The following is a 13,335-nucleotide window of genomic DNA, read 5'->3' as shown; positions in this document are numbered from 1 at the left end:
GCTGTTTTAGATGCTGTGACCCCCCTCCCCTCCCCGTGCTGTTGTGGCCTGCCACAAAATACACTGTGCTGTGTGTTTTGCTTGATGGAGAGCTACCGTATCTTTGTGCAGAAGGCCTCAGCTTGACTGTATGGGCTAGCTTTTGTGGATGGCTGTAAGCAAAGCTTTTGACTAATATGACTCAAAGGCACAAAGATGTACTATATCCTTCAAACTCACAGCCCACCCAGAGGAAAGCATCAGTATGGCAACTTGTGAGTCTGCAATGAAAGAAGATGAACACCATGTGACATTGCTGCACGTGGCTGCTGGCAAGGCAGAACCTGAAAAAGAAGAACTTGCCAGGAATGAACCTCCCCTTCCCGTTGTGACAGAGAAAAATCCCCTTGATACATCTACAAGTCAACAAGCCAATGAAGAAAAAAAAGATGAGATCGTCATGCTTTTGGAGTCTAACATAAAAGAGCATGAAGAACTTTTACAGAAAAGGGACCCATCAAATGTAAAGGCAGAAGACGTTGCGGGAATACCAAGTGAATCAGGAGGTCCTTTAAATGAAAGCAAGCAAAAAGTTGAGCTGGTTGAGGCAATAAGTGAGGAAGATGAAAACAGTGGCATACAGAAAGTTGACCAAAGGCAAGAAACGGTAACATTAATACCAGAACCAGGAACGTCTGTAAAAGCCACATCAGATACACTTGAAGAGCCTGATTCGGGATCAAAAACCTACTTTGAGACATCTTCTAAAAGCCATGAAGAGGTGTCACCACAAAGTTATTATGAACTCAGCACAACAGAAGAGAAAACCCTGAGTGGAGAAAATCCAATTGCCCATGAGCAAAGGCTGGAAGAACAGGATAAAAAAGTCAGGACATCACCTTGTAAAAAGACTTCAGAACAAATAAGTCTCTCCGTCAGCACTGCTGTTGGGTCTTCAGCAGGACAAGTGGTGATAGGAGACGAGTCAGGGACCTTCTCAAAAAGCTTGTGTCTGGCCAGTGAAAGCTTTGAATCTGAGGTTTCTCCTTCAACTTCATCTGTGGAGAGTCAGACAGCCTGTTGTCCACCAGCAGTTTCCATTTCCCCAACATCCACTGCATCATCTAAAGAAATACCCACAAGCACAGAAGCACCTTCTGACATGCAAACATCTAGTTTGAAACAATCAGGAAGCCTATCTGATATGTTGGACCTGGCTGGAGTCCTGCCTCAGCCATCACAAGAGAGGAGGGAACTTGACTACATGAGACGAAAGTCAGTGCCTGCCAATGTATCATCCCTGGTGGGGAGTTCTTTGGCCAGGCTTGCCTTGGCAGATGAAACTTCTAGAGGGGAACATCAGCTTGAGAAACTTGGATACTGTGTTTTTAGTGAGTATTCAGCACCCATGCCTTCTCCTGCCGATGTACCCAGTCCTGGAGACTCTCCAAACCAGCATTTCCCTTCAGCAGAGGCTAAAGAGGAAGTTAACCTTGGTGTCATCATGGAAGGTGAACAAGCACAAAAACAAGAAGAAGATCATAAAGAAATAACCCCTGAAATATCTCAAAAAACAACATTGGAAAAGAAAGGTTCACCAGTGAAGACTTCCTTGATTCTGGAAAAAGCTGTGACAAGTGGAATAAAACCGGATCGCTTAAGAATTCCAAAGACAACTTCAAAAGATCGACTGAATGAATTTCGTCTGGAGACTGGCCTGCCTGGGGACTTAAAGATCCAAGCAATCCCCGAGGTAGATGTTGAAAAGGACCCTTCAAGGGAAGCTTCTCCCATCCCTCCAGACACTTCATTTACTTTCACTCCCACAGAGACTGAAAACAAAGCACCCCTGACTCCCACCACTATGTCTCCAGCTGATGTACCCTCAGAAACTGAAGTCAATACAGAGGACCTAAAAAAAGATTCAAAATCTGAGAGGATTGATGCCAAACTAGAGTTAGAAAAAGATAAGACACAGTCTGAGCACAAAGATCCAGAAGAAGAAGGTAATCAGCCTGATATGACCACACACTCGGCATCGTCCCATCCTTTACCGGAGAACAAGGAAAACAAATATGATGAAATAATTAAAAGTGAGAAAACGGCCAAATTAGAAGGAACAGAAAAGCAAGAGACTTCAAACGCTGCCGACCATCTAAGCACCACAAAGCCTTTCAATAAGAAAGATACTCAAATCCAGTTACAAGAACTGACTCTAGCAGAGAGCTCAACAAAGCCTCAAAAATCCTCCCCAATCATTATTATACCTCAAGCACACATAGAGGAAGAAGCAGAGGAAGAGGATGATGTTGAGATTGAGATTGCTGAAGAGCCTCAAGAGATGATGGAGGCAGCTGAGGAGTCTTTGTGCCCCAAGACAAATCAACCAGAGAAGGGTGAAATTAGAGAAGAGCCAAAGAACGAGCCGGTGAGGTTGATGGTTGGTGATGAGATGCTGGAGGATGATCCAAAGTCTGGAGCCGAAGAATGGAGTCATAGTGCCATAAACAGCGACGATGGGGAGCCTGCAACAGACAGTTCTCACCTCTCTCCATGTTCTGACCATGACTTACCACATCAGACAGAGGAGGGAGGTGAAGATAAAGACTTGGAAGTGTTTAAAAAAGAAGAGGAAAGAATGATAGCAGAGGATGAAGAATCAAAGAAAGACCAAACAATGGAGAAGGAAGTCAAGAAAGTTGGTTCTGGTATAATAGTTGAGGAACAAGATAAGAAAATGATGGAGGAAGATGATGAGAGATTGGAAAAAGATGTTGAGATTGGTCAGGAAGCAACCGATGAAGCAGCTAATGATGAAACTACCATGGCCGTGTCCATACTTGACACAGACAGTGGCTGGATGGACTCACAAGGTACCCAGAACTTGTACATTTTTAAAGTATATCACTTGTACGATTACTGTTAGTGGCCTCTATTGTATATTTAACTTAATTTTTTGTGTCAAAAACTAGCTAGCATCAGAAAACTTGTGTCTGTAAATTGTATTTTTGTTCTAAGCTAGTTTCTAGCTAGCAAGAAGTGTGGAGAATTAGGCCTCTTATGATCCCTCTCGCTACAGATGATGACAAAAGTATTATGACTGAGCAAATTGAAGCTCTTCCTCAGACCCAGAGTTCTACCAGTACACCTGTGGTGGTGGACAGACCTACTAAACGGGGCCCTGGCAGAGGAAGGACCCGCCCCAGCCCCACTGATTGTAAAGTGTCACGCAAAACACCCATCCACCATCCAACAAGAGAAGAGATAAAGAAGAAAAAAGGTTCCTACGCTGTATCCAAGTATTTTTTGTGTAGCCAGAAACACTGCTTGTGAAATTTATATTTGCGTTAAGACTATTTATACTGACTTATGATTTTAACTTGATATTAAGCCCAGGTTTGTCTATGTTTAACAGAGGTTTGCATGTTGGTATAATCCTGTCTTTCCTCTCTGCTAGTCGGCCTGAGGAGGGTTGACCAGAATAAGGTGTCAGCCCTCCAAAGTCGCTCTCCATCTCGAAAGAGTGGAGCCAAAGTGGCAGCCAGACATCCTAGGCCTGCTCTGCTTCATGGCTCTGCTAGACGCAAGGCCACAGGTGAACAATAGTCACCAGGTACCAGCGCCGTGGATAGAGAGAGTTTGTGGATTAAATTTGAACCCCCTCCCCCCCCAAAAAAGCGTCATTGTGATTGCTTATTCCATGGAGAAATTAGTTTTGGACTACAGCTGCATAAATATAGTGAAATGCATTAAAGATTCTGCTCTCTCTATTGATGGCTCATTGAGGAATCGAGCAGGTGCAGTGTAGCTGGCAAACATCATGTGCTGTTGATCCATTATTAAAATATCATATTTTTGTTACCTCAGCTGCTGCATCTTTATTTCTCATTTGTCCGAAGGAGTTTTTTACTCCTGCTTGGCTTCATATTCATGTTTATTTCTGCTCAGTGGTGCTTTAGTTTGTTGTATATTGAATTTAATATGTGGTGATAGGAAATCTGGTGTCACTCTTTTTCCTTAACTGCAATGCCACTAGTGCATCATTACTGAAAATGGCTGCATATTGAAGGTTGTGTGTTGTGTAAAATTGTGTGAAAATGTCTATGAATGTGAAGCAAGAGTGACTGAAATGTGACGCAAAGCTAAACATGTACCAGAGGTATTTATATTGTTTGCTGTTTCTGCCCAATGAAACGCTGTTTGCTCCATTGTTTTTACTTCTAAACTGTCTGTTCATTACATGGATGTATTTGAGCATGTGTGTTACACTTGTAAACATATGTTGTAGCTTGTTTAGCATTGAGCATGGGTTTGTTTGCCTCACAGGTATGGAACACCATCAACCCCTAAGTGTGGCCCCGCAGTCCAGAGAGAGGCCCACTGTAAGTCTTATCATCTGTGCACACACACTCACAAAGGGTAGTAATATAATCAGCATTTTCCTGCTCATTATTTTTGCACAACAAACTTCTACGTCAGTTTTTGAGGTGTGGTAATACAAAAATCCATCATCTTTAAGTGAGAGAGTGTAGAAGTTGGTATAAGTGATATTTTTGTATTCAGCTTTTTAATTTAATTGTAATTAACTCTTTAGTACCTTAATAGCTTGGGGGCAGCAGTAGCTCATTCAGTAAAGTGGGTCATCTGATAATTGGAGGGTTGGTGGTTCAAATCCTTGTTTGAATCCATTGCTGTCCTTAAGCAAGACACTTCACCCACCTTGCCTCCAATGTTGGCAAGAAGATTAATGTTTTGTGGTGGCCAGAGGGACCATTGGTGCAAATTGGCTGCCATGTTTAAGTCATTCGACCCTCGTGGCTACGCATTTAACTTACCACCACAGTGTGAAGGTGGAGTGAATGGATAGGATGGAGTGAATGGATAATTGAGATTGAGTTGTTCATTGTTTTATTATTTAAATTATAACAGCAGCAACTATAAATTCTGATACTCACCCTGTGTACCTAAAGGATTTGGTCAAGCTTTTTCCATTTACTTTTTACTACAAACTATTCTACTCTAGAGCTTATTTTTAGGACACAAACCTGCAGGTGTGTCCCTTTTTTAGAAGCTAATATGTATGAAAAAATATTATAATTTATCTACATGTCAAATATATTGAAAGAAAACTCCATTATATTTACTGCAGGCTATATTCTCTTATGTTTTGTTTAAAATAGATTTAAATAAGTTTCTTTATTTGTCACTTTCCTTCATTCTCTTTTCCAAAACACATTAATAGTTGTTCTCAGCTCTTATTTGTGGATTATCTCTTAAATAATGTACAATTTAATATGTAGTAGCTTCATAGCATGACGTTTCTGTACATTTTATAAGACATCCTTCTTTCCTAAATCATGGGGCCTGTTGGCATGACAATCCTGATACTTTCCTTATTTTGCACGTGTGTTTCTGTACTCGTTCTCTTTTTCCGTCTGTGCATAATAATTTTGTTTTGCACGCATGCCCTGTCTTCCTGTCAGTCTCGTCAGAGAAAATCTGTGAGTATAGACATCACATGGCAGTTATTTGTGTATTTTCTATTTCAAAGATAAAAACACACTTAGGATGTACAGTAATGTCACACAGGGACATTACTGTATGCATTTCACAGCATACTTTTGTTCCTTCATGTGTCTTGTCACATCATCTTTAACAGTTTTATGTGCAGTAAACTTTATTAAGAACTCCATGAACTATTTCCAGTCCATCCTTTCTCACTTTTTCATTTCTCCATCTATTTGTCTCTATACATCATGTGTCTTTCCCGCATGCCGTCCTTCCTTGATGTCTACATCTAGAGCCCTACGAGGGCCGTATTATTAAAGATGGCAGTGCAGCGCAGTGTGGGGTCCGATCGCCACACCCCTCGACCCAGCTCCGCCTGTAGTTTTAAACGGAGTCCCCTTGTGGAGGCGGAGCTCTACGAGGTCCGTCCCTCTTCTGCATGTTCCCGCCCACCCCCTCTGCCTAACAAATGGGCAGGGAAGGTAAACGAAAGGGAAGCAGGGATTGAGCAGTAGCGGTAGCCGCAGTTGATGTAACTGAGCTTGAATATCAACCCTGCAGTGTGTGTTTTGATTCAGGAGAGAACGTACCGCAGCCCAGAGAAGAGGTCATCTCTCCCCAGGCCGGCCAAGTCTCTGACTCGCCACATCCCTGCTGCTGAACAAGATGACAACAGCACCCCCACCAGGCCAACCTGTGAGATTTCACACACTCCTTTGCCTTTAATCTCTTGTAAAACATCTAATTAAAATTGTAACTCCTCCCACCCCCTGCTCTGTTGTTTTTGTCCCTCATTTCCCTTCAAACTCCTTGTTGATTTTCCTTCCACCCTAAAAGCATTCCGAACTGAGTCCAGAGGGGCCAGCAGGTCTGGAAGAGCCCCTAGTATGACAGGTAGACCACCTGGTAGCTCCTCTTTAGGTCTATTGCTCCCTCCTCATCAACATGTGACATCTAGGCTTCTACTAGACTAGCATTCATTCATTTACCTCAACCACACTGAGTGTCTGCAGGTTTCAGTCTTTAAATGAAAGTTTTATGTCCATAAATAAATTAGACTTTCCTACATAGTTGGCTGGTGTGTAAAATGTAATAAAAACAGAATGGAAGGATTTCAAAATGTCAGAAACCCAGTAAAATGTTTAAAGTGTAAGATTTGACTATTTCAAGAAAAATAAAGTATGTAGCACTTAAAAAACATCTGGAGCAACATGTTGCATCTAACTAGGTTAATCAAAAACTGCTTTGTAACATTGGGTAAACAAAGAGCACCTGAGAGAGGTGGAGTCTCTTAAAAGAAAAGTCACCCCAAGGAAGCTACTTAAAGCTTATAATTGAGGGAGACCTCTGGCTCTCAGGTGCATTAAAAGCAGTCATAATTCTGTCCTGGACCTCTAGATGGGCTTAGTGACACTTTCAGAAATTACTGTCTGTGAACACAGTTTACTATGCCATCCACAAAGGCAGGTTATGCCCTATATTATGCAAAGAGATCTGAATATCATCCAGAAATGCAGCTGTTTTCACTAAAGTAAAGCTCATTAAGGGTCCCATATTATGCAAAAATAATTTTTTTAAGGTTTTCTGACAGTCATGTGTGTCCTCATAGCCTGTGTATGAGGCCCAAAAATGAGAAAATTCTGTCTCCTCTCTCACTTTTAGTGAATCTGTGCTCAAACGGGTGAGTCTGAGATCTTTCCCTTTGTGACGTCACAAAGGGAAATAACCACTGCCCCCGGTAGTGGATACTGTCATTGACCCGCACCCAGGCTAGCTGAATCCGCCCTCTAAAGTCATGAAACGGGTGCCAGCGAAAGCCGGATCCTCTCCCAGAGAGGGGCGTGGACAGACACCACTTATGAACATTTAAAGGATCAGACACAGAAACAGCCCGTTCTCATTAGAGCTCACAAGAGCTACATTTGGAATGGCTGAAATTGAGGACAAAGGCTGAATTTTGACACACAAGACAATGTTGTTGGACCTCTAACACCCATATGAAATTGTTGAAAAAATGTATAACATGGGACCTTTAAAAATTAACTGAGGAAAAGTGGGAAACTGTTCCAAGGTCTGAAAATTTCAGTTTAAACTCATTTTAAGATAAGGTAATATTTTTCATGAAATAGTAAATTCTCATTTTCTTTTATTAATTAAATTTTGGTTTATATTTGCATATCACCATACTCCATTTTTTTTTTTTTTACATTTACATGTTTACATAGCATTCCACCATATTTGGATTTTCAGCTTTATATTAGTTTTTTCTGCTTCATACCTATTTGTAACTAAGAAGCTTTCAAAACTAGATGAGACTGAAGATGTTTGATGTATTTGGAATGTTGCTATCAAACCCACAGCTACCTTATCAGAGGAAAGGGTGGAATCCATAAAAACAGGTGTGGTGTTGTTATTCATCACCTGTGGCCTGTTGGTTCTTCCCTGGTAACTAAGCAACAAGCTTGAATGCAGCTGCCTTTGTGTACTCTAACCGTTCATGGCTAACATTTTTGTTTGATCTGGTTTGTTTTAATTTAGTTAAACTGAGTAAATCTGGCATAAATTATGCAGCATTTAACCTTCATTAGTGTTAAGTTTCATGTTATCATCAACATATTTAGAGCTACATCAATAGTTTCAGGCATTTTTTTCCCCTTCATTTGTATGCAAGAAAGGTTTCCTTGCTTTCTATTCCTCATCCTCTTTGTTTTTCTGAGTAACCTTATTTTCTCCTTAAAAGGCACAGACTCAGCCCGTTCCCGGTCAGTCCGCAGCGGCGCCTCCACCCCAGGCTCATCCGCCGTCACACCCGGCACACCCCCAAGCTACTCCTGCCGCACCCCTGGCTCCCGCACGCCTGGCAGCCATACGCCCAAGTCCTTCAGCATCCTCCAGGAAAAGAAGGTGGCAGTGATCCGGACACCGCCCAAGTCACCATCCTCCGCCCAGCGGCAGCTGAAGGTTGTCAATCAACCTCTGCCTGACCTGAAGAATGTAAAGTCCAAGATCGGATCCACTGCCAACCTAAAGCATCAGCCAAAAGGAGGACAGGTAACATAACAGTGCTGGAACAAGATGGTTTGATAGAGTTATTAGATGTTTTGATGGGAAGTCTTTATTTATAACAATAAGCCATAGCTTGGCATGGACACATAACATCTTGTAGTAGTTTTAGGTCCACAGCAGTATTAAGCTCCATGATTTAGTTTAATAGCCAAATTTAGCATTAAAACAAGATGATTAAACTTATTTACTTAATCTGTCAGCGGTTCTAAAGTTGATAAAGCAGGAGGAAGTATTGGCATAGATATCAGATTTATGCCCAAAATTTCAAAGTGTTACCAAATTCTGCCACATAGGGGCAGTGTAGTACAATGTTATGTTACATTATTATTATTTCTACTTCATGGAAGAGTATTAATGTTTCCGGAAATTTAGAGAAACTGATTTATTTTAGCTCTGCAACAGAAATATTTACATCTGCAAATAAATACGGACAAAGTACGATATAATCCAAACATCTGTAGAGGTGTGCAGTATCTGTAGTTCTGTGCAGATGATGAGAGTCTTCAAAACAGTGGCTTTCTCTTACCATTTTCTTACTTTCTGCCTTCCTTTTTACCTCTGTGAGCTGTAGGAATTACATAAAGCACTCATGTGCTCACTCGCTGGCCTGTCTCTAAACCTCTGCTTTGCTGTCATTGTGTCTGTTTCCTCTGACTGTCCTCTGCCCTGTCCACTGTCATCTCCATCAGCCTGGATGAACCATTATCCTCTGCCTCAGGCCTCTTTTCCAAACTGGCCTTCCATCTTTCTCTTTTTTTATTACTTAAATCTCCCTATTGCACCACAAGTGTCTTTCTAAATGTCTAGATCTAAAATGGCCATCTTCCTAAGAATATCCCCCAATTTTTTTTGTTGGCTTGGAAAATCATTTACCCCAGGGAGATGCTTTCATCATTGCTGCACAGGATTTTCCTTCCAGCTCTGCATATTAATAATATAGCAGGCTGAGGTACTTACTGAGGATGCATCAAGGACATAAAATAAATTTCTCTTATGAATTTTTTAAAGATTTCACATAAAATAAGTGCTTTTTAGGATTTTCCTCAAACAATCTGCCTTTCATGAAAATACTAAGATGGCCAGTTGGTCGTGAAGCCATTTTTAAAGGAAAAGCTTAAGTTCCGTCTCATAATGTCATCCCAGAGAAAAATCCTCTCATTTAAAGCTTTGGGGTGCAACAGATGTGTGAATGAGTAATAACATGTGGAGTCCTAATCACATTACCAAGGCAACGCTCACTCTTAATGTTCCCACAGTCCTGCAGAGGTGCGAATTTTCATTAACCCCAGTGATTTATGGGAGAATTTTGTAAATGAAGCTGGCAGCATTAGGGGGGAGCAGCACAGGGGACTTTGTGGAAGGCTCTGCGCTCTGAATCCCACCATGTCAAACCTCTATCAGACTGAAGAGCCCGTTTTTACTAGTAGAAACAAAATTATTATTTAAAAATGTACATTTACACTATATGACATTGTTCATTTTTATGTGTTTGGAGGATATTTTCCATAACTGTAGCCTCAAAATAATAATGAATTTCCATTTGCAGTTCAAACCATCATTTAACAAAACAGTTGATTGTCAAAAAATTCAAATATCTGAATACTTCCAGCCAGCTGCTGCTTGTATGAATTTCCCGCCATTTCTTGTGCAACTTAAATATCTTTGGTTTCTACAAATGACTGACAATAAAAGTAACTGTTTATTAGTTGCATATTAAAGTTTGGTTTTGCATTACTGCAAGAATGATTAAACTAAACCAATTTACTGTTAAGTACAACATAAAACTTTTGACAATAATTGACAATTCCTCCATGAAAAATGTGTTGTTCATATTCATGTAACAAATAGTTAAAATATATACACCAACAACAAAAGAATCTTGTGGGAATTTTGGTTTAAAAAATGAATAATTAGTTATAAAAATACTTACAGTCAAATAAATGTTTTACTGGTAAATAGATAAGAGGTTATCATCTGCATAATTGGAGACAAAAGGACAAACAATGAAGACAATCAAGCTTCCGTTAGTTTTCCCAGAACTCTTTCTCTTATCCTTAACCCTGTATTTCTCTTCCCTGTGCTCTTTAAACTAAGCAGAGCCTTTTTCATTTGTATTATTTTTATTTTACAAACAACACAAATGTGGTGCACAAGGCCGAAACACTCATTGGTTGTGTTAGTCAAGATTTTATCCCCATTAATTGGATTGTTTTATAGAACTTGGTGGAGAGATGGAGGAAGAATTCATTAACCTGGTTTGTTCAATTTTATGTAGATATAGATTATATAAATAAAAGCAAAATAACACATTGGCTTTCTGAAAGCCTTCTTACCATTTTCATGTTTATTAATTTTCAAAATGCTTCAGTTTTAAATACTACAATTATCTTTTATTACTCTTATTAAAAATATTAGTTATTTCAACAGAATCAGTGCTTTTAGAGCCACTTCTGTAACATTTAACACACCCAATGAGACTGTTTTCACCTAGGTTTCACCATTTTCAGAGCTCTGTGCACGTTAAAACAAGCAAAGTATAATTACATATTAAATATAACTGTATATGGACACACACACACTCAGTCACTCAAAGCAGATTTATCTTACTGAGGCACATATAGTGTTTTTGTTTCTTTCTTTACGATTTAATTTTATTTTAGGTTCAAATTTTAACCGAGAAGCTGGACTTCAGTCATGTTCAGTCAAAGTGCGGCTCCAAGGATAATCTGAAGCACACACCCAAAGGAGGCAATGTATGTACGCTTTTTTCTTTTCTCCCTGTTCTTCTTCTGTTTTCTTTCTTTCGCTTTTCAGCTTTATTACTCTTGTCATGCTACTTTTATGTGTCCATCTGTTTGTCTGCCATCTGCTTGCTTCGGGCAAGCAAAAGAAGGGTTTACTTCCGAAGTACGACTCCTTTATCCAAAAGCAGGGGTGTCCAGCTCTGGTCCTCAGGGGCCACAGTCCTGCAGGTTTTAGATGTCTCCCTGCTCCAACACACCTGTTGTCAAGTGCTGCCCGAGCATGTTGACCCATTATTCTGATTCATTCGTGCTGCTGCAGAAAACTTCCGAGGCCTGCAGGACAGCACACTTGAGGACTGACTTTGGACACCCCTGTCAAAAGGAATTTCTCTTTTATAATGCAAGTGATATGTCTGTTGTGTTTTGTGCTTCATGATAAGCTTCAGGAGGTTTATTAATGCCTTTTATTCCAGCATAAACTCCATAAATACAAGACTCCAGGTTGCTAGGCGTGTTGAGATTTTTTTTACTTTTAGATAAATAGATGCAAGATTTGGACTCTTTGGAAGCATTATTTTTGCTTAGAAAGCAGGAATGTTGTCGGCCATTTTTGTCTTACCTCCTGTTTGGGAAGCCTTTTCTTTTTGTTTTGTATAGAAGGAAAAAAAAAGTCAACATTTCATCCTCAGGTCATGATTCCAAGTGTTAAGCTGGACTTTAGCCATGTTCAATCCAAGTGTGGTTCCCTGGACAAAGTCCACCACACAGCAGGCGGGGGACATGTGAGTTACTTGCAAAAATTCCAAAACCTCTTTTTCCGATCTCTTCCATTCTGATAAACGTCTACATTTGCGTGTGAATGTGTCTGTGATATGTAGTTGTGAAGTGTTTCATGTTTATCAACCGTGTTTTGTGCCTCACAAGCAAATCTTTCTAAATTCCTGCAAACATTTACGGTAGAAATGATTTTGAAGCACAACCTACAGAATCATGGTTTATCAGTGTTACATTCATTCACATCACCTGTGGATGTTTAAAAGAATCACCTATTCCTTGTAGTGTCCCATAGTGCCTGTATTCTGTGGTCATGTATGCACTACTACTGCTTGCTTTCATGTTAACTTTTCTCCAGGGAAGTGATAACAGCACGAATAGTCCATCAGCTCTGCCTCAAGCCATAAATCTTCATTGTGTCATTCCACAGCTGATTTGTGCCATCTGTCTCATGTCTACGACTTTATAGCTCTTCTTCTTCTAAGACTCTGACAAAACCTCAATTTCCAGCATTTTCATTTCTTCATTTATGCATTTTTTTTGTAAGCATTAATATTAATTTATGCATTTGCTGTTTCCAGCAGGTCCAAATCCAAACCAAGAAGATCGACTTAAGCCACATCACCGCCAAATGTGGCTCCATGTCCAACATTCGCCACAGACCAGGTACTACACAGCCACAGCTGCAGGTTTTTAGACATGTGACCATGAAAGTCTGGAGTCCACCTGTGATTAGCCTCATTTATTGACCATTGTTAAGAGAGAAAACAACTGTCTTTATATGATTATGGTGGATGTCAGAGTGTAAACTAATCAGTATCCATAGGTCTGGGAAACAGGATTCTGTAACAGCACAGATTTGTGGACTGGTATAATATCACTCCCAAGTGTTCCAAAACACAGCAGTCTCCATTGATCTAAATCTGAAGAAGTCTGAAACCAGGTCTTTATGGCAGTAAAGTCAGAAGGGAGCAATTTTTCACTGAATACTGCATGACAATGTGCTGGATGTCTGTCAAAAAGCACCTGATTGGCTTGAAAGATGAAAGTGCTTGACTACAGTTCTCAACAGTATGTGTGGGAAACCAAGCAAAAAGCAAAACCTGATATTACTACAGTCAAACATGGAGGTGGTAGCATCATGCTGTGGGGATGTTTTTCTGTGACACACTTGTCAAAAAAAAAACAAAAAAAACTGAGGAATTCTGAGTGAAAACTTTCAGAGCGAGCCAGATAAACTGTAAAAATCAAATAGTTGAAATAA

General features: G+C 40.2%; 1 protein-coding gene across 6 annotated transcripts in view; it reads left to right on the top strand.

Annotated features, from left to right (window-relative positions):
- The window catches only part of LOC121635451 (microtubule-associated protein 2-like), a 69,199-nt gene that overhangs the window by 51,628 nt on the left and 4,236 nt on the right, over positions 1-13,335 (top strand). For 2 of the 6 annotated variants that reach the window (XM_041978591.1, XM_041978595.1), the window contains 9 exons: positions 222-2,852; positions 3,059-3,259; positions 3,437-3,574; positions 4,306-4,361; positions 6,066-6,183; positions 6,325-6,381; positions 8,228-8,538; positions 11,987-12,079; positions 12,653-12,737. In XM_041978591.1, the coding sequence (XP_041834525.1) occupies positions 222-2,852; positions 3,059-3,259; positions 3,437-3,574; positions 4,306-4,361; positions 6,066-6,183; positions 6,325-6,381; positions 8,228-8,538; positions 11,987-12,079; positions 12,653-12,737 (3,690 nt within the window). The remainder of the gene's footprint in view (positions 1-221; positions 2,853-3,058; positions 3,260-3,436; positions 3,575-4,305; positions 4,362-6,065; positions 6,184-6,324; positions 6,382-8,227; positions 8,539-11,986; positions 12,080-12,652; positions 12,738-13,335) is intronic. The other 4 variants (XM_041978596.1, XM_041978592.1, XM_041978594.1 and 1 more) reach the window with 3 other exon arrangements.

Source organism: Melanotaenia boesemani, chromosome 24, assembly GCF_017639745.1.
Source record: "Melanotaenia boesemani isolate fMelBoe1 chromosome 24, fMelBoe1.pri, whole genome shotgun sequence".
Lineage (NCBI taxonomy): Eukaryota > Metazoa > Chordata > Actinopteri > Atheriniformes > Melanotaeniidae > Melanotaenia > Melanotaenia boesemani.
This window is presented reverse-complemented; position numbering and strand designations above follow the sequence as displayed.